This window comes from Brassica rapa, chromosome A01, assembly GCF_000309985.2.
Source record: "Brassica rapa cultivar Chiifu-401-42 chromosome A01, CAAS_Brap_v3.01, whole genome shotgun sequence".
NCBI classification, from domain to species: Eukaryota; Viridiplantae; Streptophyta; class Magnoliopsida; order Brassicales; family Brassicaceae; genus Brassica; species Brassica rapa.
Window position 1 is genome coordinate 808,537 of NC_024795.2, and position 25,283 is coordinate 833,819.

The 25,283-nt window shown below is 34.7% G+C and overlaps 3 protein-coding genes across 4 annotated transcripts; 1 reads left to right on the forward strand and 2 right to left on the reverse strand.

Annotated features, from left to right (window-relative positions):
• Nucleotides 1–4,857: 4,857 nt before the first annotated feature.
• LOC103861759 (probable LRR receptor-like serine/threonine-protein kinase At4g37250) lies at nucleotides 4,858–12,998 on the forward strand. 2 transcript variants are annotated; one of them, XM_033286806.1, is made up of 3 exons: nucleotides 4,858–10,389; nucleotides 10,477–12,074; nucleotides 12,169–12,998. In XM_033286806.1, the coding sequence occupies exons 2-3, from the start codon at nucleotides 10,487–10,489 to the stop codon at nucleotides 12,864–12,866; spliced, it is 2,286 nt and encodes a 761-aa protein (XP_033142697.1). In that variant the 5' UTR covers nucleotides 4,858–10,389; nucleotides 10,477–10,486; the 3' UTR covers nucleotides 12,867–12,998. The 2 variants fall into 2 exon arrangements, with proteins under 2 accessions (XP_033142697.1, XP_009137739.1); XM_009139491.3 differs by having other exon boundaries at nucleotides 4,859–12,074.
• Nucleotides 12,999–13,352: 354 nt separating this feature from the next.
• Nucleotides 13,353–15,953, reverse strand: LOC103861845 (cysteine proteinase COT44). Its single transcript, XM_009139588.3, has 4 exons — nucleotides 14,868–15,953; nucleotides 14,138–14,373; nucleotides 13,909–14,049; nucleotides 13,353–13,819 (listed from the first exon to the last, which is right to left on the reverse strand). The coding sequence occupies exons 1-4, from the start codon at nucleotides 15,367–15,369 to the stop codon at nucleotides 13,574–13,576; spliced, it is 1,125 nt and encodes a 374-aa protein (XP_009137836.1). The 5' UTR covers nucleotides 15,370–15,953; the 3' UTR covers nucleotides 13,353–13,573.
• A 2,105-nt stretch (nucleotides 15,954–18,058) lies between these two features.
• Nucleotides 18,059–21,016, reverse strand: LOC103861947 (probable beta-1,4-xylosyltransferase IRX14). Its single transcript, XM_009139692.3, has 3 exons — nucleotides 19,940–21,016; nucleotides 18,833–19,405; nucleotides 18,059–18,729 (listed from the first exon to the last, which is right to left on the reverse strand). The coding sequence occupies exons 1-3, from the start codon at nucleotides 20,638–20,640 to the stop codon at nucleotides 18,447–18,449; spliced, it is 1,557 nt and encodes a 518-aa protein (XP_009137940.1). The 5' UTR covers nucleotides 20,641–21,016; the 3' UTR covers nucleotides 18,059–18,446.
• Nucleotides 21,017–25,283: the final 4,267 nt, after the last annotated feature.

Consider the following 25,283-nt stretch of genomic DNA (forward strand, 5'->3'; position numbering starts at 1 on the left):
TGATATTTTGAAAAGATGTAAGTAGAATCCATTGATCAAATTGTATTAAAAAGTTTTTGATCATTAGACAGAGGGTAAGAAACAAAATCAGAACTTCTGATGAGATATGTTTAAGGATTCAGACCTGCAATAGCGAGAGATCCAAGCTTTGTGGTAGGCCATTGATGTCGGAGTTGTCAAGCTTCGTGTCGAATCTTGGAAGACAGTTAAGAGTCACAATCAAACCGGGTGTTAACACTTCGTCGGTGCGAGTATTCTTGGTGGAGCACCCTTCCTCTACAGTTAAATCTTCCTCTCCATTGTAGCCAGCAGAAACAGGTGGCTCTATTGGATCATTGGCGGACCTGTTTGTCCTTCAGCCATCACAGTAGCACTGTAACCGCTTTTGTCCAGGCCATTCATGAGCAGGTGTTGTTCTTTTCAAGGCCAGCTGAGAGAAAATAAGTTGTAGAAAATCTTATTATACAATGATCAAGAACTATATACATACTTGTTGTGAGCTAAAAAAGATGGATAAACCATTGAGCAGATAATTGTAGGTATAAAGCTTTATATACTTTTCTCCTTTCAATATTTCTCAAGAAAGAATAATGAGTTTAATCAATAGATAGTGGTCGCTTTGACCTCCCCCCTCCCATGACGTTTCCTGGAATCGGTTTAACTAAAATGAAGCAATACATAAGGGTTTAACTAAAGCTACCAAGAGAATCTAGTGAAACATAAAAAGAAATAGTTTTTCAGTACCATGGTTGTAATTTTGGTTTGAATTTAGAAGTGTGGCTTGCCCATGCTTAGCTCTCTGGTGTCTATGTGTAACTTGTTTAAGCTCTTATCCTCAAATAGATGAACAAACAGAGGTTGTTTAAGTAAAATAATGTAGACAGCAGTATCATCATCGTCACCATAAGAGTCTAGGCTTTCACCTCCAAGGCTCCAACTAACTTTGGATTGACAGTGGTAGATAATAACACCTTAGGTTCTACACCAGAGGCTATCAACATTTCATCCAAGAGCTTCGCAATCGCAAGGCCGTCCAATACACTCGCAGACGATTGTTTCACTGGAAAGTGATAAAGTTAGAGCAGTGTGTATGCTCAAGTTTGAAAAAATAGAAACCTTGACACAATTAAAGCAAGAGACTTCTCATACTTCTCAATCATTATGGTAACTGTGATGCGTTGAATACTTTGTGTCTCCTTGTTGAAAATTGTTCTAATACCCTTAACTTCCCCAACAACATCTGCTTACAAAAACAAAAATGAATACAAACTTTACTACAATACTTCTATGGGATTATAAGGCTAACTAACCTGGCAGATCATTGTCCATATTGGCTAGCACCGTGAGTTATTCTTAATTGTGGAACCGGAAACTCTCAGGCGGAACAGGTTCAGCTGTTTCTGAATCTTCAAGAAGACGGTTTGGTCTGTGAATCTAATAGCAACTGAGGCATCACCAAACTTGAAGCTCGGGCTGTTTCTTGCAACATCAAAAACATTGAGTTCATAAGCCGATTCTTCTTTCAGGAGATGTTAACATCAATAGCTCAAAACATTAAAGTAATAACTGGAATAATGAACTGGCTTAACTCCCCCCCCCCATCAATGAGCAGCATATCAACAGCCATACGCTCGCCCCCTTTCTTCACATTCTAAGCCTCACAAAATCGAAGCAGCCTTGTCTCAACAACTTGTCTACATCAGCCTGCTTTCAACTCTGAGAAAGGAATTTGAGAAGTCATGATGTTCGAAGGGTTTCTGTGTGGTAGGACACAAAATCTGATTTCGGCAAAGTTAAAAAGACAAATCATGGTCTCTCAAGAGCAATATATATATACGGAATATAAATGCTGAAGGTTTTAAAAAGTGGAGTTAGTGGGTTTAGTGGTAATCTTTAATGCTTGGCATAACTACGAAGCAAAACGTAACTTGGAACGATGAAGTGGAATCTTTGACGTTACGGTTTCACCATGGACGACGATAGTGAGAAGGAGGTGAGAGCTAAATAGGGAAGATATCAAAACTATACTGGATAAAGAAAATGAAACTTTTAAAAACTTAAGAGAGATGAATATTTTACAGGCCTACACGGAGCACTGACCCTGGAAAAAAACACGACAAAAGCTCAAACTTAAGAAATCGGTTTAGTCAAGTGTTTTTAAAGTGACACGTGTTGAGATTGATGATAATAACTGGAATAATGAACTGGCTTAACTCCCCCCCCCCATCAATGAGCAGCATATCAACAGCCATACGCTCGCCCCCTTTCTTCACATTCTAAGCCTCACAAAATCGAAGCAGCCTTGTCTCAACAACTTGTCTACATCAGCCTGCTTTCAACTCTGAGAAAGGAATTTGAGAAGTCATGATGTTCGAAGGGTTTCTGTGTGGTAGGACACAAAATCTGATTTCGGCAAAGTTAAAAAGACAAATCATGGTCTCTCAAGAGCAATATATATATACGGAATATAAATGCTGAAGGTTTTAAAAAGTGGAGTTAGTGGGTTTAGTGGTAATCTTTAATGCTTGGCATAACTACGAAGCAAAACGTAACTTGGAACGATGAAGTGGAATCTTTGACGTTACGGTTTCACCATGGACGACGATAGTGAGAAGGAGGTGAGAGCTAAATAGGGAAGATATCAAAACTATACTGGATAAAGAAAATGAAACTTTTAAAAACTTAAGAGAGATGAATATTTTACAGGCCTACACGGAGCACTGACCCTGGAAAAAAACACGACAAAAGCTCAAACTTAAGAAATCGGTTTAGTCAAGTGTTTTTAAAGTGACACGTGTTGAGATTGATGATGACATGTCACTTTTATTGGCTATGAATATTTTATCATAGGTGGATAGCTTTAGAAAGCTTCAATTTAGTACCTTTTATATAGTAGGATATAGTTGTTGCACGTTGATGCATCACTAATATCAGCCTATTACCAGAAGTATGGACTTCGTTTAGCGATTCCAAATCGCGTTTCGAATACTTAACTATAGGCAGGGTTTGAGTCTTTCTATTAGAAAACAGATCGTAGCTACAATCTTTTTTTACTGAAGTAAATACAATCTTTATTAGATTTTTAAATGACTGGTTATATTTTCGTGGTATCAAATAAAATTATATAAGGCAAAACATTTTACAAAATCTACAGCGCATGAGACTTGAATAAAAAATAACATCGCACTAGCTATCGACAAAAAGCATCTCATGTAGCTAAGAATTTTACAACCACTGCTAAACAAATCGTCCACTTACGAAATAGATTATACATAATTTGAGAATAAAGCTGACAATGACATTGTCGAATGTCGTCATTGGCCAAAGCTAACGTTCATATAATTAATGAACAATTTACGTTTTTGTTATAAACCATAAACTTTTGTAAGTGCTAGGAATAAGAGTAAATTGGTTATAAAAAAAGGAAAAAGCGAAGAGAAGAGTGTGAGCTCTACTAGAGATTGATGTTATCGTTCGGTGCTCAACGACAACGATAAATCTCGTTCAAAGATGCATGGAAGTGTCAGGAAATTGCAAGTTTGGGGTGTTATTATCAGATTGGGTTTTATAACCTTTCTTGGGGAATTTCTAGTTTCATCTTTGTTTTATTTTATGTCATCTTTGTGTCGGTTCAAGTCGTCCCTGTCTAAGTTCTAGCTGCCGCTTTCATGTAAGCTTCTATGTTTGGAGAATGTTCGATTTCTTCCGTTAGCTCTTGTATTGAAACTATTTTGCTCCTTTGGAAAAATTCCATTTGTTGGGAAAAAAAAATCAGCGTGAGCTCGAAAAGCCCAATGTTGTGAGCAGTTCTTGTTTGGTTACCTGTCATCGTACGTCCTCCCAAGTATATCTACAATTTTCTTCTAATAGATTACACTGCATGGCTATTAGTTTTTTTGTTGTGTGAAAACTTGGCTATTAGTTAGGGTGTGATTATAATGTTTCCATTCAGGTTGAGGCTAAATCCACAATTTTCATGTTTAAAATGAACGATTGGGCCTTTAAGGGCCATATAATATACTTCGGCCCCTAAACGTTTCATTAAGTTGAGCTCATGCTTAAATTTTTCTTCACTTTGTGTGTGTTTACTTTTACAACGACATACACTAATACGAATTCATTATTTTATAGGGTTAACGCATAGATTTAAAAAAAAATTCAAAATATATGACAATATTTTTTAATGTATAATAAACTAACATATGATAATGGTTAGAGAAGTTTAGAATCTTTGTTGTCTCCGCTTTTTAAAATAATGATTTTATTGTGGTTTATCTACTGAATTAGAGTATAAAATTTTTTTAAATTAATTGATAAAAAATAGAACGATGCTCATTTACCATGAAAGATAGTTTAGAATACATTATACAATCGTAAAATATGGTTATAAATTTAAAAAAAAACACTAAAAATTATAGGCTTCAGTATATTAATCATTTACCGAAAAGCTTCATATGCTCCCTAAATGGAGGGACAAAGAGAGTTTATTATACTGAAGCCTATAATCTTTAGGGTTATTTTAAAATTTCTAACCACATTCTACATTCGTATTAATGTATTCTAAACTCTTTTTCAAGGTACATGGGCATCCTTCTATTATTCTTATCAATTAATTTAGTAAAACTTCGTATGCTCCTAAATCAAGGGACAAACCACAATAAAATCGTTATTCTAAAGAAACGGAGACAACAAAGGTTCAAAACTTCTATGACAATATTTATATGTTAGTTCATGATACAGCTATGCATTAAAACAATATTGTATTTTTTAAAAAAATATTAAAATCTATGTGTTAACCCCTATAAAATATTTATTTTTCCGGTAAATGGTTAATATACCTATAATCGTTAGTGTTGTTTTAAAATTTATAACCACATTCCACATTTTTATTAATATATAAATGGTACATGAGCATCGTTTTATTTTTTTTATCAATTAATTTAGAAAAACTTCATATGCTCCATGAATCAAGGGACAAACCACAATAAAATCGTAACTCTAGAGAAACGGAGACAACAATGGTTCCAAACCTCGCTGACCATCATCGTATGTTAGTTCATGATACAAATATTGATTAAAACAATATTGTCATATTTTTTGAATTTTTCTCAAAATTTGTGTATTGACACCCCTATAAAATATTCAGTTTTTCGGTAAATGGTTAATATACTGAAGCCTATAATCTTTAGTGTTGTTTTAAAATTTCAAATCACATTATATATTTGTATTAATATATTTTAAACTATATTTGATGGTAATGGACATTGTTTTATTTTTTTTATCAATTAATTTAGTAAAACTTCAAATGTTCGCTAAATCAAGGGAAAAACTAGAATAAATCGCTATTCTAAAGAAACGGAGACATCAAAGGTTCCAAACCTCTCTGACCATCATAACATATGTAAGTTCATGATACAACTACACATTAAAACAATATTGTCATATTTTGTTTGAATTTTTCTCAAAATCTATGTGTTAACCCTCAGTTTTTCGGTAAATAATTAATATACTGAAGCCTATAATCTTTATTTATGTTTTAAAATTTTTAACCACATTCCACATTTGTATTAATATATTCTAAACTTTCTTACATGGTACATGAGCATCATTCATTTTTTTATCAATTAATTAAGTAAAACTTCATATGCTCCATGAATCAAGACAAACCACAATAAAATCGTAAATCTAGAAAAAGGTTACAAACCTCTCTTACCATCATCATATGTTAGTTCATGATACAAATATGTATTAAAATAATATTGCCATATTTTTTTTAAATTTTTCTCAAAATCTGTGTATATAAAATATTTAGTTTTTTAAAAAATGGTAAATATACTGAAGCCTATAATCTTTACTGTTGTTTTAAAATTTCTAACTATATTATACATTTGTATTATTGTATTCTAAACTATCTTTGATGGTACAGTAGCATCGTTCTATTTTTTTAATCAATTAATTCAGTAAAACTCCATATGCTTCATAAATGAGTGGGCAAACCACAATGAAATCGCTATTCTAGAGAAACAAAGACAAAAAAATGTTTCAAACCTCTCTGTCTATCATCATATGTTAGTTCATGATACAAATATGCATTAAAAAAATATTGTAGTATTTTTTTGATTTTTCTCAAAATCAATGTGTTAATCCCTACAAAATATTCAGTTTTTCGGTAAATTATTAATATATTTAAGCATAATCTGTAGTGTTGTTTTAAAATTTCTTACCACATTTTACATTTATATTTATGTATTCTAAACTCTCTTATATTGTACATGGGCATCGATCTATTTTTTTATCAATTAATTTATTAAACTTCGTATGCTCTTTAAATTAAGGGACAAACTACAATAAATTCGCTATTCTAGAGAAACGGAGACAATAAAGGTTCAAAACCTCTAACCATAATCATATGTTAGTTCATGATACAACTATGCATTAAAACAATATTGTAAATTTTTTTAAATTTTTCTCAAAATCTATGTGTTAACCCCTACAAAATATTCAATTTTTCACTAAATGGTTAATATACTGAAGCCTATAATCTTTAGTGTTTTTATAAATTTCTAACCACATTTTACATTTGTATTAATGTATTATAAATTATCTTTGATGGAACATGGTCACCGTTCTTTTTTTTATCAATTAATTTAGTGAACCTTCATATGCTCTATATATCAGTAGACAAACCACTATAAAATCGATATTTTAGAGAAATATAGACAAAAAAGGTTCCAACTATGTTCATGATACAACTATGCATTAAAACAATATTTTCATATTTAAAAAAAATCTCAAAAACTATGTGTTAAATGGTTAATATACTGAAGCCTATAATCTTTAGTGTTGTTTTAAAATTTCTTACCACATTCTATATTTGTATAATGGATTCTTAACTGTCTTTCATGGTAAATGAACATCGTTATATTTTTTTATTAATTAATTTAATACAATTTCATATGTTCCCTAATTCAGTGGACAAACCACAATAAAATCACTATTCTTTAAAACGAAACAACAAAGGTTCCAAACCTCTCTGACCATCATTATATGTTAGTTCATGATACAAATATGCATTAAAAAATATTGTCATATATTTTAATTCTTCTCAAAATTTATATGTTAACCCTATAAAATATGGCCCCTAGTATTTTCTTTTTGGGAATGCGAAAAATATTAAGTAAATTTTCAAGTCATCTAGAGGAGTCAACAGCTGGTTATTTCTTCTTTCAATTTTTCCGTTTCATAAAAAAATATCATTTTGACATTTTTACACAGATTAAAAAATGATTAAAATGCATTAAAAATTTTATTAATTATACATATTTAATCAATAATATTTGAGATAAGTAAAATTATTTATAAAATCAATGATTTATAATTAATATTGAGTTGAAAATTGCATTAAAATTCTAAAATAACACTATTTTTAACATTAAAAAATATATTAAAATGACACGTAATATGAAAAGAATGAATATTTCCCACTCAACTCCAGTAACTAGAGGTAGTTGTGCACATGATTAGTGATTAACTGAAAATAGTAGTTTCCGGGATTATGTTTACATTAATACGAATCAATATGATTTCATATTTTTTCGTGTTTTCTTGTTTTGTTTTGTTATATTAGTAATACATTTGATTATTCCTAATTACTGATACACGTCCCCCATTCGAGAGCTATTAATGCATTTGATACTATTTTAATTGATTGACCAAGTCTCACAGCTATACAACGAATACATGTTTCTCATTAGTTTGAACTTTAGTCAGAAATAAAACGTAGAGGGAGTCAGGGATAGAACATGATCCAAGCATTATTTTATCAAAAACAAATTAAAACATGATCCAAGATTTAGGCAAAAATATAGGTCGGGAATTTGGAATCTTGCTTCAAACGAGGAATATAAACCCTAATTACAAGGTCAAGATGTCAAAATTTAAGATATTCGTGTGATGCCCAAAAGATAAGTGTATATATACGTAATCTATTTATATGGAAAACTTGTAATTACGACGGATATACAGATAACGGATATTATAAATTTTAAAACACAGGGATGAATGTCTTGTCTACGATGCAGTTTTGTATCGGATGATCTACAATGGTACTCTGTATTTTCAGTTTAAAATATAATTTAGTGTAAAAGCAATTTAATGATATTCTATTTTTCACATCCATTTATTGTTTGTTTATCATTTTATTTTTCTTTCTAAACTCTATTATAAAATTATTCTACTTAAAAAATAGAGTGAATCATTCATAATAGTCTTATAACTTGGTGTCTCCCTTTATATTAGTGGGGTGTCAAATTTTCAGGATTTTAGCAAGCAATTTTCTTTTTAGTATTTTTCTGAATCGTGGATATTGTATTTTATATTATTTTCTATTCTTTTACATAGTTTTAGTATCTGTATTTTTATCATCTTGCAACACTTATATTCACAATTTCTATTGTAATTACTTTACAAAAAAACACAAAATAATTATAAATAAACAAAAAGACTAATGCGGGAAGGGAGAACGAACAACTAGTACCGACTGGATTAAAAGCAGGGACTTCAACTTTAAAATCATGAATCATTTGATTTGACCTCCCTCGTTAATGCCTTTTTTTTTTTGGTCAATGTTAATGCCTTCTTTTGGTCAATGTTAATGCCTTCTTTTGTTTCAAAAAATGTTATTTTAGAATTATTATTTTAATTTCTTATTTACCCTTTTAAATAATCAATAAATTTTATATAAATTAATTCAATAATTATACATTAAATAGTTTTTTGAAATATATGTTATTATTTTTAATCTAAATAAATATATCAAAATTTTGCTTTTTGCAAACGAAAGGATGAAATACTACGTTTAGATATCTATAATCTAAATGCAAAAAATGCTCAAAGCCAAACAAAAATAGACTAATATTTATATTGAATTCCTAATCTAACTAAAAAAAGAATCCCCGCTCTAAATTTATTTAGTTAGGAATTTTTCTCAGTGTCATTTAATTGTAGTTTTTTAGACTTGGCACTTGGGAATCTTGGGTGCAGTTTCTAAAGTCCGAGCAGAAGATATAATGAAAAATAATGGCCCACCACAAACTAACAAGGCTGGGTTTGTGGCTTTTACTGTTGGACTCGTTATAATTAAAGACTTAAAGTGTATCTTATCAACTTTTTAAATCTTTTTCAACTTAAACATTGTATTTTATGCAGAAGTGGGTAAAGATCACCTCCAACTTTACAAAAGAAACTGTTTAAAAATAATTAATCGAGAATGAGAAATGAATCGCAAGAGACTAGAATGATTGGTTATGGACCACGTGTGGCACCCTTGAATCCAATTATTGAAACCATATTTACACATTTTGTTTTAGGGATGCCATAAATATAATTTATACCCACTTTGTGCTAACACAAAATTTAACATATCCGAAACTTTTAAGATATGTAATGTAGGTATTGAATATTAATGATATTAAATGTAATGTTTGGATATGTTGTAATTTGTTATCGTAAAACAATTTTGAATGGACATAAAATAACATAATTCATACGGGAATTTAGGCCAATGGCCAGTTTTCTTTTTCTTTTTTTTTTGCCACAAGTGACCAATTTTCCAGTCTTTGCATCTCAATCTATCAATTCTACTTAAAAAAATTATAGATGTATTAAATGATAAATTAGCTGATTTATTTATAAGTTTCAAAAGTTAATTTTAAACTCAGGCAATTCCTTGCTTAAGAAAGCAAATTTAATATATCTGGCAGATAATATGGACTAGTAGACTTTAAGTGCAGCAGTTTTATAATATTTGAATTTGGAGTATTCCATTTTCTCTCCATATAATCCTTTTAGTTCTCTACTTAATCATATTGCTTGTAGACAATCATAATTTCGTACACATGAAAGCCATCCACAGAGAAAATAAAGCATCCATAAACAAAATAAATCCCCATAAAAAGGAAGACAGCAGAGACATGGTAACCATATTCTTTAAACAAAAACAGAGCATGCCTTACTTCTAAAAGTAAAATAGAACCAAAACGAGCTGCCTGGCTGTGTGAACTCTAAACACAGAAGGAATGAGAATCTGTGTATAAAAGTAAAATGAAAACTCGAAAAACGTTACAACTTTGAGCAAAACTGTAACTGCAGATTATATAAAGTCTTGTAGCTTACTAATCCTAAGGATCTACTCAGCTTCTTCGGTTCAGTAAAGAAAGAGAGAGAAAAAAGTACAAATATTAGTTGTAAAGGGAACAGATTTTATATAATAAATGAAGAAGACTGCAACAAGAAGTGTGTATTCGTATTGATTATAGAATTTAAAGAAACTCTGCGGTCTTTTTTTTCTGCAGACAGAGACAGAGAGATAGCATTTAGAGAGCAAGAAGGGTAATGTGTTTTGGTTACATGAGCTGTTTCTCTCTATCTTTAACTCACTTCACATCTTCTCTCTCTCTTATCTCTCTTTCACAACAGTGATGAAGCCATGAAAATGCAATTAATTACAGCTTTCTTCTTCTTCTTCTTCTTTCTCTGCTTTGTTCTGGGCTCCTCTGGTTTAAGCCCCGATGGATTGCTGTTGATGAACTTTAAGTCCTCTGTCCTCGTTGATCCTCTCTCTCTCTTACAGACATGGAACTACAACCACGAAACTCCATGTTCTTGGAGAGGAGTCTCTTGCAACAACGACTCCAAAGTCATCAACTTGTCTCTCCCCAACTCTCACCTCTTGGGCTCGATCCATTCCGATTTGGGCTCTCTCCGCTCCCTCCAAAGCCTCGACCTTTCCAACAACTCCTTCAACGGGCCGTTACCCGTTTCGCTTTTCAACGGAACGGAGCTCCGGTCACTCGACCTCTCCGGTAACATGATCTCCGGCGAAGTCCCTGCCTCGATCGGCGATCTTCACAGCCTCCAAACGCTTAACCTCTCAGACAATGCCTTGGCGGGAAAGCTACCCGCTAACTTGGTGACGCTTAGAAACTTAACGGCGGTTTCGCTGCGGAGCAACTACTTCTCCGGCGAGATTCCCGGCGGGTGGAGAGACGTTCAGTTTCTAGACTTGTCGTCGAATCTGATCAACGGCTCGCTACCGCCGGACTTCGGCGGAGCTAGTCTCCGTTACTTGAACGTCTCGTTCAACCAAATCTCCGGCGAAATACCGCCGGAGATCGGTGCTAATTTCCCCATTAACGCCACCGTTGATCTCTCCTTCAACAACTTAACCGGTTCAATCCCTGATTCTCCGGTTTTCCTTAACCAGAAATCAATTTTCTTTTCAGGAAACCCGGGTCTATGCGGCGACCCGTGTCCCATCTCGTCTTCACCGTCAACCATCTCCGACGCCGATTCACCGACGTCGACGCCGGCGATCGCCGCCATACCGAACACAATCAGCTCAAACCCGGTTACCAATCCAACAACGCAACAAACGAACCGGACTCCCCGAACCGGTTTACGTCCAGTAGTCATAACCGGGATCGTCATCGGAGATATCGCCGGTATCGGAATCCTCGCCGTGATCTTCCTTTACATCTACAGACGCAAGAAGAACATTGCTAACAACAACAACGACAAGCAACGAGAAGAGACAACAGATACGATTACGTTATCACCATCTTCTTCTTCTTCTTCCTCACCAGACGAGTCAAGAAGATTCACGAAATGGTCGTGTCTACGTAAAGACCCCGAAACGACGCCGTCTGACGAAGAAAGCGGTTACAATGCGGATCAACGGTCGAGAGATAGCGAAGGGACGTTAGTGACCGTTGATGGAGAGAAGGAGATGGAGATCGAGACTCTGCTCAAGGCCTCTGCTTATATTCTAGGCGCCAGGGGGTCGAGTATAATGTATAAAGCCGTTCTCGAAGACGGTACGGTTTACGCGGTTCGTCGGTTAGGTGAGACCGGTTTGACTCAGCGCCGGTTTAAGGATTTCGAGTCGAATATTCGCGCGATTGGGAAGCTGGTTCACCCGAATTTGGTTAGACTCCGTGGGTTCTATTGGGGTATAGACGAGAAGCTGGTTATTTACGATTTTGTCCCTAACGGCAGCCTCGTTAACCCCCGTTACCGTGAGTTTTATAACGTTTCGTCGTTTGCTAAAATACGCTTTTTTTTTTGAACAACTCTAAAATACGCTTAAGTTCCATTGTATTTGATGAGCAGGGAAAGGAGGTGGGGCTTCTTCGCCGTATCATCTACCGTGGGAAACTCGGCTTAAGATAGCAAGAGGCATAGCACGTGGGCTAGCTTATCTCCACGAGAAGAAGCATGTGCATGGGAACTTGAAGCCCAGTAGTGTATTATTGGGCCACGACACGGAGCCCAGAATCGGTGATTTAGGACTCGAGAGGCTTCTCACTGGTGAAACAAGCTACAGCCGAGCTGGTGGGTCTTCTAGGATCTTTGGTAGCAAGCGTTCAAGGGGGTCTTCACTGGACTTCTCGTCCATCGGGCCCACGCCAAGCCCGAGTCCTAGCTCGTTGGGCCCGTTGTCGCCTTACTGCGCACCGGAGTCTTTCCGGAGCCTTAAACCGAGCCCAAAATGGGACGTTTTTGGGTTCGGAATGATCTTACTAGAGCTTCTCACGGGGAAGGTCCTTTCAGCTGAAGAGGTTGGGCTTGGAATCGGACTGACAGTAGAGGATGGACACCATGCACTGAGGATGGTCGACGTGACGATTCGCGGTGAGTTGCTTGGCAAAGAAGACTTTCTCCTCGGTTGTTTGAAGTTGGGATATAACTGTGCGTCTCCTATTCCTCAGAAGAGACCAACCATGAAGGAGTCGTTGGCTGTTCTTGAAAGATTCACTCCTAGCTCTGATGTTGTTAAGTCTCCCTCGTTCCACTACATGAATCACTAATTAATGTTGTTTTTTAGTTTATTTGATCTCATTGCTAACTTGTTTCAGTGTATAAAAACCTTAAAGTTCGAATGTGTTTTTTCTCCACAAAATCCCATTATTACATTAATAGTCCAATAAGTATTGTTCAGTTAATTAAGACCAGTGATTCATTGTAAAAACGTTTTTTTTTTTGTTTTGAATCCAATTTAACATTCAAAAAAAAGAAAGAAAAAAAAGTAAGCTTTGTTCCTCAGGTCAGAAAACTCTTATCAAATGTTCAAATATGTTGTGAATTACATATTGGCAATGAATAAACAGTTTATGAATGCTTAGTTTTATTGATTTTGAGTACTTTTTTTTCTTTAAATTTTGCATCTATGTTTCTTTTCTTGCCTCAGACAGATGTTTCTCATCCTTTATAACATCTTTGTCTTGGCTACCTAATCTGTTAACTGAACTCACTTTACCCTGTTACATCTTTCTTTGTCCTAGCGAAACCAATGCTGTTGAGAAATATATCATTTTATTATATTTCTCTTAATACATAATCAAGCCAAAGCAAATATTCTTTGAATGAAATGATATTGACCAACATAGAGATTTATACAGATTAAATCCCTATGGTGAATCAATTTTTTCGAAATACTATACATACAAACAATAATACAAGATTAATTTAACTTATAACAATCCCAATTTGATTATTGAGTTTCTTTTTGTTAACTTCAAACACTGCTGGTTCCACGAACCGGGTTTGGGCTGTACTTAACCGGATACGAGGCTTCAATCGCAATCCCACACTTACCGGATTTGGACGCCACGTTTCTCTCCATCCTAATGTAACCATCCTCTCCCCAGCTTGTACCCCAAGAGTTACGTACATTCCAATAGTCAACACCGTTCTCTGATCCATAACCAACCGCCACAACAGCGTGATCCATAGTCGTACCACACTTTCCAGTGAAGATCCCCTGCCAACAAAAACCAAACCGGTTATTCATAATCCAAAACCTGGTTTGATAACCCCTCTCCACGGTTTATTTAAGGTTGGTTCGCTTACAGATTGGTAATGTTGGAAAGCTCTTCCACCAGCATCAATAGCAACACTCACAGGCTGGTATGAAACTGCTCTCTTCAACGCGGTTTCATCTTTACTAGGAACATCTTCGTATCCATCGATAGTTACAACTCTTGAATTCTTCTGCAAACACGAAAGAATCAGATTCTTCAGTTACCTTACAGTGAAAAAAACAGTGTTGCTCTGTTTACTCTGTTTTTCTTTTCCTTACAAGTAAAGAGTTGCATTTGCCATTGGTTCCGTGGTAAGGATAGTCTTGCTCGGTGTTTAATCCGCCGTTTTTCATTATGAATTGAAAAGCATAATCCATTAGACCGCCGTTACAGCCTTGGTTGTACGATTTGTCGCAGTCGACAAGTTCTTGTTCGGACAGAGATATGAGTTCTCCTGTTACGATCTTGTTTATACCTTCTACTGCTGCAGCTGTTGAAAACGCCCAACAACTTCCTGTTGTCGATTAACAAACAATAAACAAATGTTAAGATCAATACTCAATACACAACATCATGTGTTAGTTTTAAGATGAAACAATATCCCTTGTAAATTTAAACACAAAAGCTAGAAGACTATCTACGTTGTTAAAACTTATAATAAAGTTAATGGAAGCTTACTCCTAGAAGAGAAAGTTGACACTATACCATCTAATACATGGCCGAATCAAAATTATACGGGCCATGGTCAAAATGTTAAGTACAAAGTTAGTTTGTATATTAATATTGGACTTCAGATTAATGAATTTATTTAGTGTTAAAAAAACTTACTTCTATATATATATATATATTTTTTTTTAAACAAAAAAGCAGCTTATAAATTTTGTTAAATTTGTCCAAAAAGAAAAATAATTTTTTTGTTAAGTCTAGGGAACTTTTACAAATTTATATGTGAAGCATGTTTAAATATTGACGCTAAATACTCAAATATCGTTATAGATTAGTAATTACCGCAAGTTCCTTGGTCTTTAATGGCATTAACGGCTCCTTTCTGTCTCCAGTCAACCGTCTCCGGAACCTCCACGTCGTTTACTGCGGCTGAGTATTTCATGTTAACGTTCTTGGCCTTAGTGATGCGGCGGACAGGCTCGGTTCTTGCCCCGAGGTATAAACTCCGGTACTCATCGTTAGTGAGATCAGCGAATATGGTTAGACCAAGCTTGTACGTAGCGTTCTTGTTGTTCTCGTTGTGTAGATCGATGAATCTGAGGTTGTCTTTGAAAATATTGAATCTTTCATCTTGTTGGTTGATAATACCGTTGCTGTTGATGTTACTTTTCCCGTGCTCCAGGGACCATTTTAAGTAGATGGACATCACTTCTTCATCGGTTCTCCACGACCGGTCAGATGGAAGACTGAGATGGTTGTCATTGATGATGGACTCATCACTGGAGGCTAATGAAATGACGACGTAGAAGAGAAGTAAGGAGAGGATTTTTGGTGACGAAGCCATATTGTATGTTTGTTTGGTTGGTTTTCTAGTTTGGATAGTTGGAATGGCTTGATTTTTTGAGGAATGAGAATGTGGAACTATTTATAACCAAAGTTTGGGTATTTTAATATTTCAAGTTGGTAAGCTTTTCTATTATAATAAAAAGTAATAATGAGCATGCAAGATAGTGGACGTTTCAAATGGATTTTTGGCCGAAATATCAATGAAATTAATTATTAAAACATAATATCTTCAATTTTCCACTCAAAAATATTGTGTGCAATAATAGACCGGGAGATATCTATGTTTGATTTTAAAAATAAGAATTTTATTAACTGTAGAAATAAGTATTTTATACGGATAGAATAAAAAATTACAATTAAAAAAAAGAATAAAAAATTACAATTCACTGATCTAAAAAATATAAAATAGTTTTATTTGGTGTAAATATAAATATACATAAAATAGTTTTACTCAAATACAACATCGTAGTATCCTACCATGCTTAAATACAATTCAAACTCAAAGATCTACGGGGTTCAAACCATTCGTCTGTAATTTCTCTTTGCTTTTCGAGATGGGTGTCGCATAAATATATTCAAAGGGTGTCATGGCTTACGACTTATGCAGTTATTGTTCATTCAGATATATTGAATTCTGTATATCAGCAAATGTGTCATACGTAACATTTATTTTTCAAGCGATTAGAACCATATCGTAAGCCGTTTATTTTTGACTTTAAAACGTCATTAGTATATAGCGAAACAAACAATTCGCTCCTAACCGCGTCAGTTTTTTTGGCTACCGACCACATATCATCAGAGTCGCAAATAGTGAGCTTTTTAGTTCCGAACACATGGGAACGTGAATACCATTAAATCTTTCAGTGATTCGATGCAGCATGATGTCACTGAGGATCAACTTTTTACGAAATAGCTGCATCTTTTTAGTGTGATTATTTCTTTACGTCGAAGCTAATAGGATTAGTAGTTAGATATGTATTTGTAAGTTGTACACTTAAATACACAGACATGCATAGTGACAGTTATGATTTGAGAGCCGTATAAATAGGTATGAATGTCTGTGAATTTCTGAATCTACGTTACATCAATTTCCAGTATATGTATTGGACGAACGAAGCTACAAAACAATGAATACAATTGGAAGATCAGTCGCTACTGACTAGAAAAAGTTTAATGAGGTATGGGAAAACCTATCTAGAAAATTTGCTTAAAGATATATAGAAATACTGTATTTTAATAAAAAAAAAAGATATATAGAAATATCATATGATGATCACTGTTAGAAATATAATATTTTTACATTCTATATATAGACCACGAGAAGATATGGTTTTATTTTTCTGGTGAGTGGAAAATTATCTATTTTATCAAAACGAAAAAAAAATTGTTTACATTATGGTTCAAAAGTGTAGTCTGATTTTTTATCGTTTGCGACGTCTATCAAGTGTGGTCTTCTTTGATAGTTTTTTTTTTCTTTTTTTCTAAAATCTTCTTTGATAGTTGATGATATAATATATCTGCAGAGCTCTGTATGTATATATAATATATATATTAACAAAAATGCTGAAGATTCATATAGAAGAATCTTGAATGAATGGGTGGACGCGATGTTCCCATTTCACGGCAGATCCTCCTATCACGAGGCGGCGCCCCATCCTGACCGTTGCATTTGATCCTTTTTCCATACGATTATACTTTAAAAGTAATTTTATCTACAAGAAAAATGGTGATTGGAGGAAATGGGAGGCAAAGAGGTGTCTTTAACCAAGCTTCAATCTGAAGTGGTGGCTTTTGATAAGGTTTAAGAAACACAAGTGCCTCGCTAGTGTTTCTGACATGGTACAACTAAAGGTGACCGTTTCTGTTTTATAATTCTGTTTGGTTTTTGATATCATTTTTTATGGGCAGCTAAGCTACGAAGCATGGGAGTTTCACCGACTGTTTGGTTTTCATTTAAGAAACTGAACTAATACTGTTCCAAAGAAGTGTTTAAAATCGCATAATATAATTTTTTATTTAATTAAAAGTACAAATACAAATAGGATATTTTGGTTAATTTTACTTCCATCCGTTTTGATTACCCCATATTAAGTAGTAAAGCCAAAATTCATACTATTAGATATGTTAGGTTTACTCTAGTCAGCTGATTAAATTTTGGTTCACTAATGGGTTTAACATCTTGTATTTCCTGTCTAAAATTCAAACTAGTTAAATAAGTGAAGCAAAAAAACATCTAAATATCTATTAAAACATCTAAATAAACCTAATCCGAAGAAAATAGAGGTTGAAAACGTAATAAAATCCCATAATTAGAAGAAACCCTAACTCAATCCTATTTATAGTGGTCAAAGTACATACCTATAGGCTATGACCGCAGTGTACTAAGAAAAAATCTAATAGAGTGGGGGAAAAGTGGTTAAAGAAGACATGTGATGTTCTGACAAAACCGCCCAATCCTCAATTATTTCAGTTATGAATCTGTTTTCAGTCTTTGTCTCAACTTTCACAAAAGAATGATTCTGTTTTGTATTTACTTTCTTCACAATTCTTTTTCACGAAGGTATCTTTTCCAATGTCTTCATCTCCAATATTTCTTTAGAAAATACTATATAAATACATATGTATTGTTTCCTTATGAAGAGTAAATTGAGGCTTTGAACTTTTAGGTCCATAGTGTGGATTCATTGGGGGATAAAACAGAAATGGATTGAGAAATATGCTTACAAAAGAAACTATACAACCCAAAGTTTTTGTTTCTAAGCCTTTTTTTGCAACTTCAAGAACAATGAAACAAACAATTCTTTGTTACTAATACAGATAAGTTTTTATAAAGACCAAAAGAAAGATATATCGAAAATAAACGAATGATCATCATTTCCCCTAAAAACCCGTATACCCTTTTGTTGTGGGAGCTCCATCATCATAAATCTAAGCCTTTGTTCTTGCTTCCTCTCCGTTGATTCTTACTATTTGCGGTATCTGGAGGAGAATAAGATGATCTCTTGACATTTCTCTAAAAAACTTTGGCAAACAAATGAATGATAATAAAATAGTAGAAATGATCTTTCTTCTTCCTCAGTTTCTTTCTTGATGATGTTTAGTGGAGGAAGAAACTTGTGTTGCTGTATCTGTTGGTTTAGCTTCGTGTTTATTTCTCTTACTTCTCCGTTTCGGTTTTCTGACTTTGCTAGAACGTTGCTGTTGCTGCTGCTGGTGCTTCGGTATCACCACCACATTGTTGTTGCCTTGGGATAATGACATTTGATCTTTCTTTTTAGTAGGTGGCTCAGGTGGAACATCTGGCCATGGCGTTCGTTTAGCCGCCACTGTGATCTCTAACGGAGGATCAATTACCCATCTGCACTCATATAACAAAAACAGAACCAAACATCACTAACTAACTCATAGTTTGAACATTGAGCTAATTAGTTAACATCTTGAGAGCAAAAAAAGGTATATACCCGGGAGGGAACTTGCTATCAGCGCGAGCTTCAACACGAAGCCACCAAAGCAGAACCTGTCTTCCACAGCTTCCAAGAGGCTCAACCATCGAAGGATCATTCAACAGAGACAAAGGACTCTCCACGCCTTCGTTCTCGTTCAACAACCCAAACTCCTTAACCCACTCCGGCTTACTCTCAGCCTCATCCCAAAGAATCCTCGAGTTCAATACAAACCCACACCACTCCAGCTTCTGCGGCAAAACCGCAGCTACATCGTCTATGTAAACCGCACTCTTCCCCGCGTATGGCAACGTATTGAAAACATGCCAACCGATCAGCTTATCGGTCGCGTTACACGCAGGACCTTGTACTGGTAACGAAGATAACGAAGAGCTCTCTTCTTCCTCCATCTCTCTTCTCTTATCCATCGACATAACCATCTCTTCCGCATTCCCCGAATGCGCTAATATCCCAACGGAAACAGCACCAAACCACTTCACGTTCTGAATCTCGTCAAAGAACTCCATACTATGCATGTTACTATCATCCGCAAACATCACAACCCCATCAAGCTTCTCTTCCTTCACAACTCTGTTCACATCAAAAAAACAAGATCATCACTTTCACCTCTAACAAATTATTAGGGATAAAATATCCCACTTAAATTCAAAAAGACCGTATCAAGGCCAGTCCAGTTACCACGATTTTAAGTTGGAAGACTATTATAAATCCGAATCTAATATGGTATCAGAGTCTATAACTTAAATAATCCTAAACCCCTAATTAACATAACTCTCTCGACCGGGTATAACTGTCATAGCCGAGTATAAATATTTTAAAGTTCCAAAACTTATGGCCAATAAGAATCATCATTTATCACCTAATTAACATAAACCTTCTCGATCGGGTGTAACTGTCATACTAAACTCATCACCTAATTAACATAAACCCTCTCGATCAGGTGTAAGTGTCGTACTAAACTCTCTTAACCGAATATAAATATCTTAAAGTTCTAAAATTTCCAGGCCTAAAAGAGCAATCATTTTATCCTAATTAGTTTTAAGTTGGAAGTCAATAATAAACCTGAATCTAATACAAATCAAACAAAAGCATTAAGACTCGCACCTCAAAGCTCGAAGTCTCATCAAAACCTCAACTTTCCCACGATCCTCCCAAGTGTTAGGCATCCTCTGATCAAACCCCACGTGGATCACCCTCACCCCCGACTTACCAACAATCGAAGCCGTCTCGTTACTCACACCCCCAGCTTCCACCACTATCCAAACGACATCGTACGGCACAAGCATCAGCGAATGCATCACCCCGTTCAAATGCAGCGCCTGGAAAGTCCTCACGTAAGTCGGCGTCACGGCGATCACCGTCCTGCTCCCCTTCGCGCCGGCGCCGAACACCGCCTTCTGCTCCCTCTGCACCCTCTCGATGATCCGGTGCGCCTTCATCACCTCCACGGGATCCGGATGCGGCCAGGGGCGGATCAGGATCCCGTGCCTCCCCACGACGACGCGCGACGACGAGGTCTTCGCCTCCGCCGTGGTGGCGTTGGATGGAGTAAGATCGATTCGCGGCGGTGGTAAGTCGGGGCGGAAGGGAGGAGAGTAGAGGTTGGAGGAGGAGGGAGTGGAGACGAGGAAGAAGAAGACTAATCTGGAGAATCTGAAGCCGAGGAGGAGGCTTATCAAGCAGCAGAGGCAGTGGAGGACGAGCCAGAAGACGGCAAGGAAGGATTTGCTTGAGGCGTCGACGGAGGAATCTAACGGAGATCTGCGGCGGTTTAAGTAGCTTTGATGCAGAGCAGAGAGCTTCATCGTCGTTGACTTCTTTCCTTCTTCAGCTTTAGCTTCTTCCTTATGAAAAGATCTGATTAGGATTACTTTAACCTCAAGATTTTGAAATCAGTTCGGTTATCGCTTTCTTCTTGCTTGCTTGCTCTCTCCCACCATCTGATTATGCTTCGATGCAACGCCATCGGAAGAAACTCTAGCTGAGAAAACGACAACGGTGGACAGGTGTCGGTTTTTTACTGGGTGGTTGTACCTTTTATTACTCTCCCTAATTGAGTAAAATTAGGGTCTGTTTATGATTTTCTGGTTTTTTTTTAAACATTATTAAATGCTGTTTTTAATGTGTTTTGTTTTTTTTTCACGAATATAAATGGTTGTGGTTAATGACCATTTAAAAAGTGATTACTCACGGATTTGGTAAAATTTGATTAAAATGATTGATTACGGTTTTTGTTTACTGGGCCGTTAGGAAAAGGCCCATGATAATGACATACGAACCATGTTTGGTGGGGGTTAAACAGGAGTCAGTTTGTTGCACACGGTTTGGAGGATTTTGGTTAAGGAATGGCTAAACCGGTTTGGTGCGGTCGGGGGTTTACAGATTGATATCTGTTCGTTTTCACTTGCATACAAAGCATAAGCATGACAACTCTGCGCTACCAATGCTCCTCCTCAAGTCTTTAGGCTAAGTTTGGATTAGGTAGACGACATGTTAAAAAGAGTACATTTCTATTATCTTTTTTCTTCAAAATATTAACTACAGTTAATCCAACTTTGGATTCGGATAATAATACAATAACAACAGTAGTATAGAGTATTAAGCTAACTGCTAAGTGCCATGCTACTGCTATGTATAATTTTTTCTCTTTAAATCTTTTTTTTTTTTTTTTTTTTTTGGGCAACTGAAGATTATAATATAAAGCAGGAAGGTTTAGGAAATTCAAGAGCTTGGGCTTGGGCCAGAATGAAGACAAGCCTTGGCATATAAGTCCGCAGGCCCATTTATTCTCTTTAAATCTATAATTTGACTGGGCCAGATTTGTTATCGAAGGTCATGATTACAGTAGAGAAAATATCACCCATAGTGAGCCTACTAACATTCTCAGGTTGTTCATATTGGGCCAACATGTATAATAGATTTATCCAGATTGTAGCTAATAAGTAATAGCCTATAATCATTACATAATATGGACATGCAAATACTTTCAACTCATATAAATATGAACACTTTTCTGTTGATCCATGATAGGCCTATTAACTATTTCCATTTGTTGTTATTGGCCCAACATCTATACAAGATTTGTCCAAGATTGTAGAGTTAGTTAATAAAAACCTATAATCACTAAATAATATTGATATGAAAATACTATCAACTCATATAAGTGTTGATATTTTCAAGCAATAAACCTGATTTGTTATGCAGTTTATGTAACAATCCACAGCTTGTTTTCAGCTATATTTTCATTTAAACATGATCTTTGACTATAGAGCGTTGAGTTACAGAACCAGACAATAACTAACTCGAACGTTTTCAAAAATGTAGAAAATCAGGGGATCAAATATGATCTTGCAGTATCCTGATTAGAAGAAAGATAATCTTATTTTATCATATGTTTCAGAAGGGACATAAAGATAAACTTGTTTAAAAAATCAAGTTAGAGATGGTATTGAGTTTCATATTCATAGAAATACAATGCAGGTGTATAAACAAGTCAATAATTGAATTTCAATAATGCAGTTACGTTGTCGCATGTAATAAGTCAAGTAGTGAAACGCCGAATAACGAGATTTTGGACAATATAAATGTACTTTACCTACGATCTTGACAAATGCAGCTACACCACCCACAGCACCTCACGAGTCTTATTAATTTTCACATGTGTCCTTTGACCTTCAAAGCACAATTATTACAATTACATATCCTGAAAGAACGGACTGTACATAAATCGACTTTTTGTGTTTCTACATTCTGATTACATCATTACAATATTACTCTCTAGTAGTATGAGTTATAACTAAAAATGCATACTAATTAACAATGATAACCATCATTGTAGAGACCCACTAGAAGCAGTGTATGCACTTGTAAGCATTTCACTTTTTCTACGCATTAACGTATATTGCGACCGACGCATATCTATATAATAAAACTGATCACATTTAAATATTTTTTTGAAGCCACATAAATACATTTTGCCTTGGCTGAAATATTTGTGTATATACTATTTTTTGAAACCACATAAATAAAATAAATTATCAACTACAATCATTATGTTCATCTAGATAACCGAGGCAAATTGCTTAAGCATACATGTGTATATACTAAATAGCATACGCATACAGGTTCTATAATATGAATCCAAATTGAGAGAAATGACAAAAGTGTCCTTTTAAATTTCAAAATACATCGTACGAATTTATGGATCCACTATATATGTCTACGTCTATAACGAATTTATCATGGTTTAATACGACGAATTGTGCAAGATCAATAAGGTATGGTAAAGTAGATATGTTTGTGGTCAATTATCGAGGGTTTGCTGCTGTTGTATGTCCTCCCAAAAGACTAAAGTTTTGAAATTTGGATAAATGGCATGTTCATGAGCCAACCAGTTCACAGCTAATCCCCACTGCATTATTATATAAGAAATACGCTTGATTCTAGCAAGAATTGTGATATGAAAGCAACTGTTGACTATTCACTAGCATCCAAATTAAAAGAAAATGGTAATATGATGTCGATATAATAAACTATAGAAATGTCATAATCTTTGTAAATATTGTAGATGAAGACATTAGCATTTTAGTGTAACAAGGATAAGGGATAAATCCGGATGACTTTGAGCAGTTAAAGGAGTTGTCAAGCCTGGACTTTATTTATATTATTATTATTATTCTATTAAGTAAACACAAATTATTATGTTTTTTTTGTATTTGAGCTATTAATATGTTTTGGTGTAATATTATATTTTTTTTTCAGAAGTAGTCGGATATATAATATAGCTGCAAAAGATTCATGTAAGGTATAAAATATAGCTATAATTCCGCAGTTATAATTAACAAAACGAATCAATACACAAAATGTTAAAATCAATGTGTTGTATATGATATGATTGGTCCATAAAAATAGGAGAATTATAAATCAATAAAAACGTAAGAAACGAGAGAAAAATAAGAAGAAGCCAAAAGAATCATCAGACATAATACATCACTCTTTTTCGGCAATAAACAATTATACGTGGCAGATTATAAAATATGTAAACAGAATTATGTAAATTGTGCAAAACTTTACGACTGTGGTGAGGATATACTTTGTTGTAATGTTGTTTATCTACTTTATGGCCGAAACATGTCTTATAACTAGTCATAAATTAGTTATACAGAAGTAAAGTTAAAATACCATAGGAATCTCAATAAATACGGATCAATTTGTGTAAAACAAAAACTTAAGTTTGAAGCAGAATGAAGAATAAATCAGAAAACATATAATATGTTTTCAGGTGGTCCTGGACAAACTATAAGTAAACGAAGAAGTGAAAGTATACAAGAATAACGTTGTATCCGAACGTAAGTAGGTCATAAGCTCAGAGATGCACTGTTTAGCGTTGTCGGATCCCAATTGAAGTTTTGTCTGTCATCAGATTGTAAAAGCCTATAAGGTTATGTATATACATGAACTAATAGTTTTCTACTAAAAATGTTTTGTTATAAAATGCTTTTGAACACTGTTGGTCACGGTTATGGAATAATACTAGCACAAGTATGTTCTTGTGAGGTACATAATTGCTTTATATCCAAACTAAAACCATTACGATTTGCGTTTGTCATGACCTCAGTGTCGGTCACATAATATTTACGTACTATCTGGACCTACGCGTACGTCTTTTATTGGAAAAATCCCGCATGAATCACTTTCTTCTTATTGGATTTTCTGGACAAGAATCAAAGCTATTTATGACATACTCACACTTAAAAACGCTTTTGCTGCCTTATTGACTTAAGAATTACAATATATGCAGAGGCAAATTTGCTGTAAAATACTAAAACTGAGAAAATTCAACCTGTTTACAGAATCTACGATTTAAAAATAATAATCTTTGACGACAAAATATACAAATAAATAACACACAAACACACATGGTTCCAATAGAACAGCAGATCTACAACGCATTCAAGTTCTCAATAATATGAAACTGACTGTAGAATATTTTTGATTAGTTTGCTGCGATAATGTTCAGGCATAAATATTAACTATTGTTGATGTGTGGAGTGTGGTGTGGCTCGAGCATTAGACTCCAGAGGCACTTTCACTATCTCCAAATAATTAGTTGCCATTTCAAATATTTGGTGAAGTGTAAAAGATGGACTCTCTGAGTTACAATTGTGGCCTTAAATCCATCGGAAAATGAAGATATTTAGAAGGCCATTATACGATAATAAAGTATATCGCTCGCAATTGCGTGGATGGGAACGTCTATTTCCAAACACCATACAATGTCCACCGACCACCGACTAAAATTTTTTTTTTTATTTCGATGTTTAAAATATTCTGTTATTATAACAATTTTTGTAGAGCTTAGTGTTACTATGACATTTGTTGTTTGCAATAATTTAGATTATGCTCACAATTGGAATTCAGATTGCGACATTTTCAGTTGAACTAATTA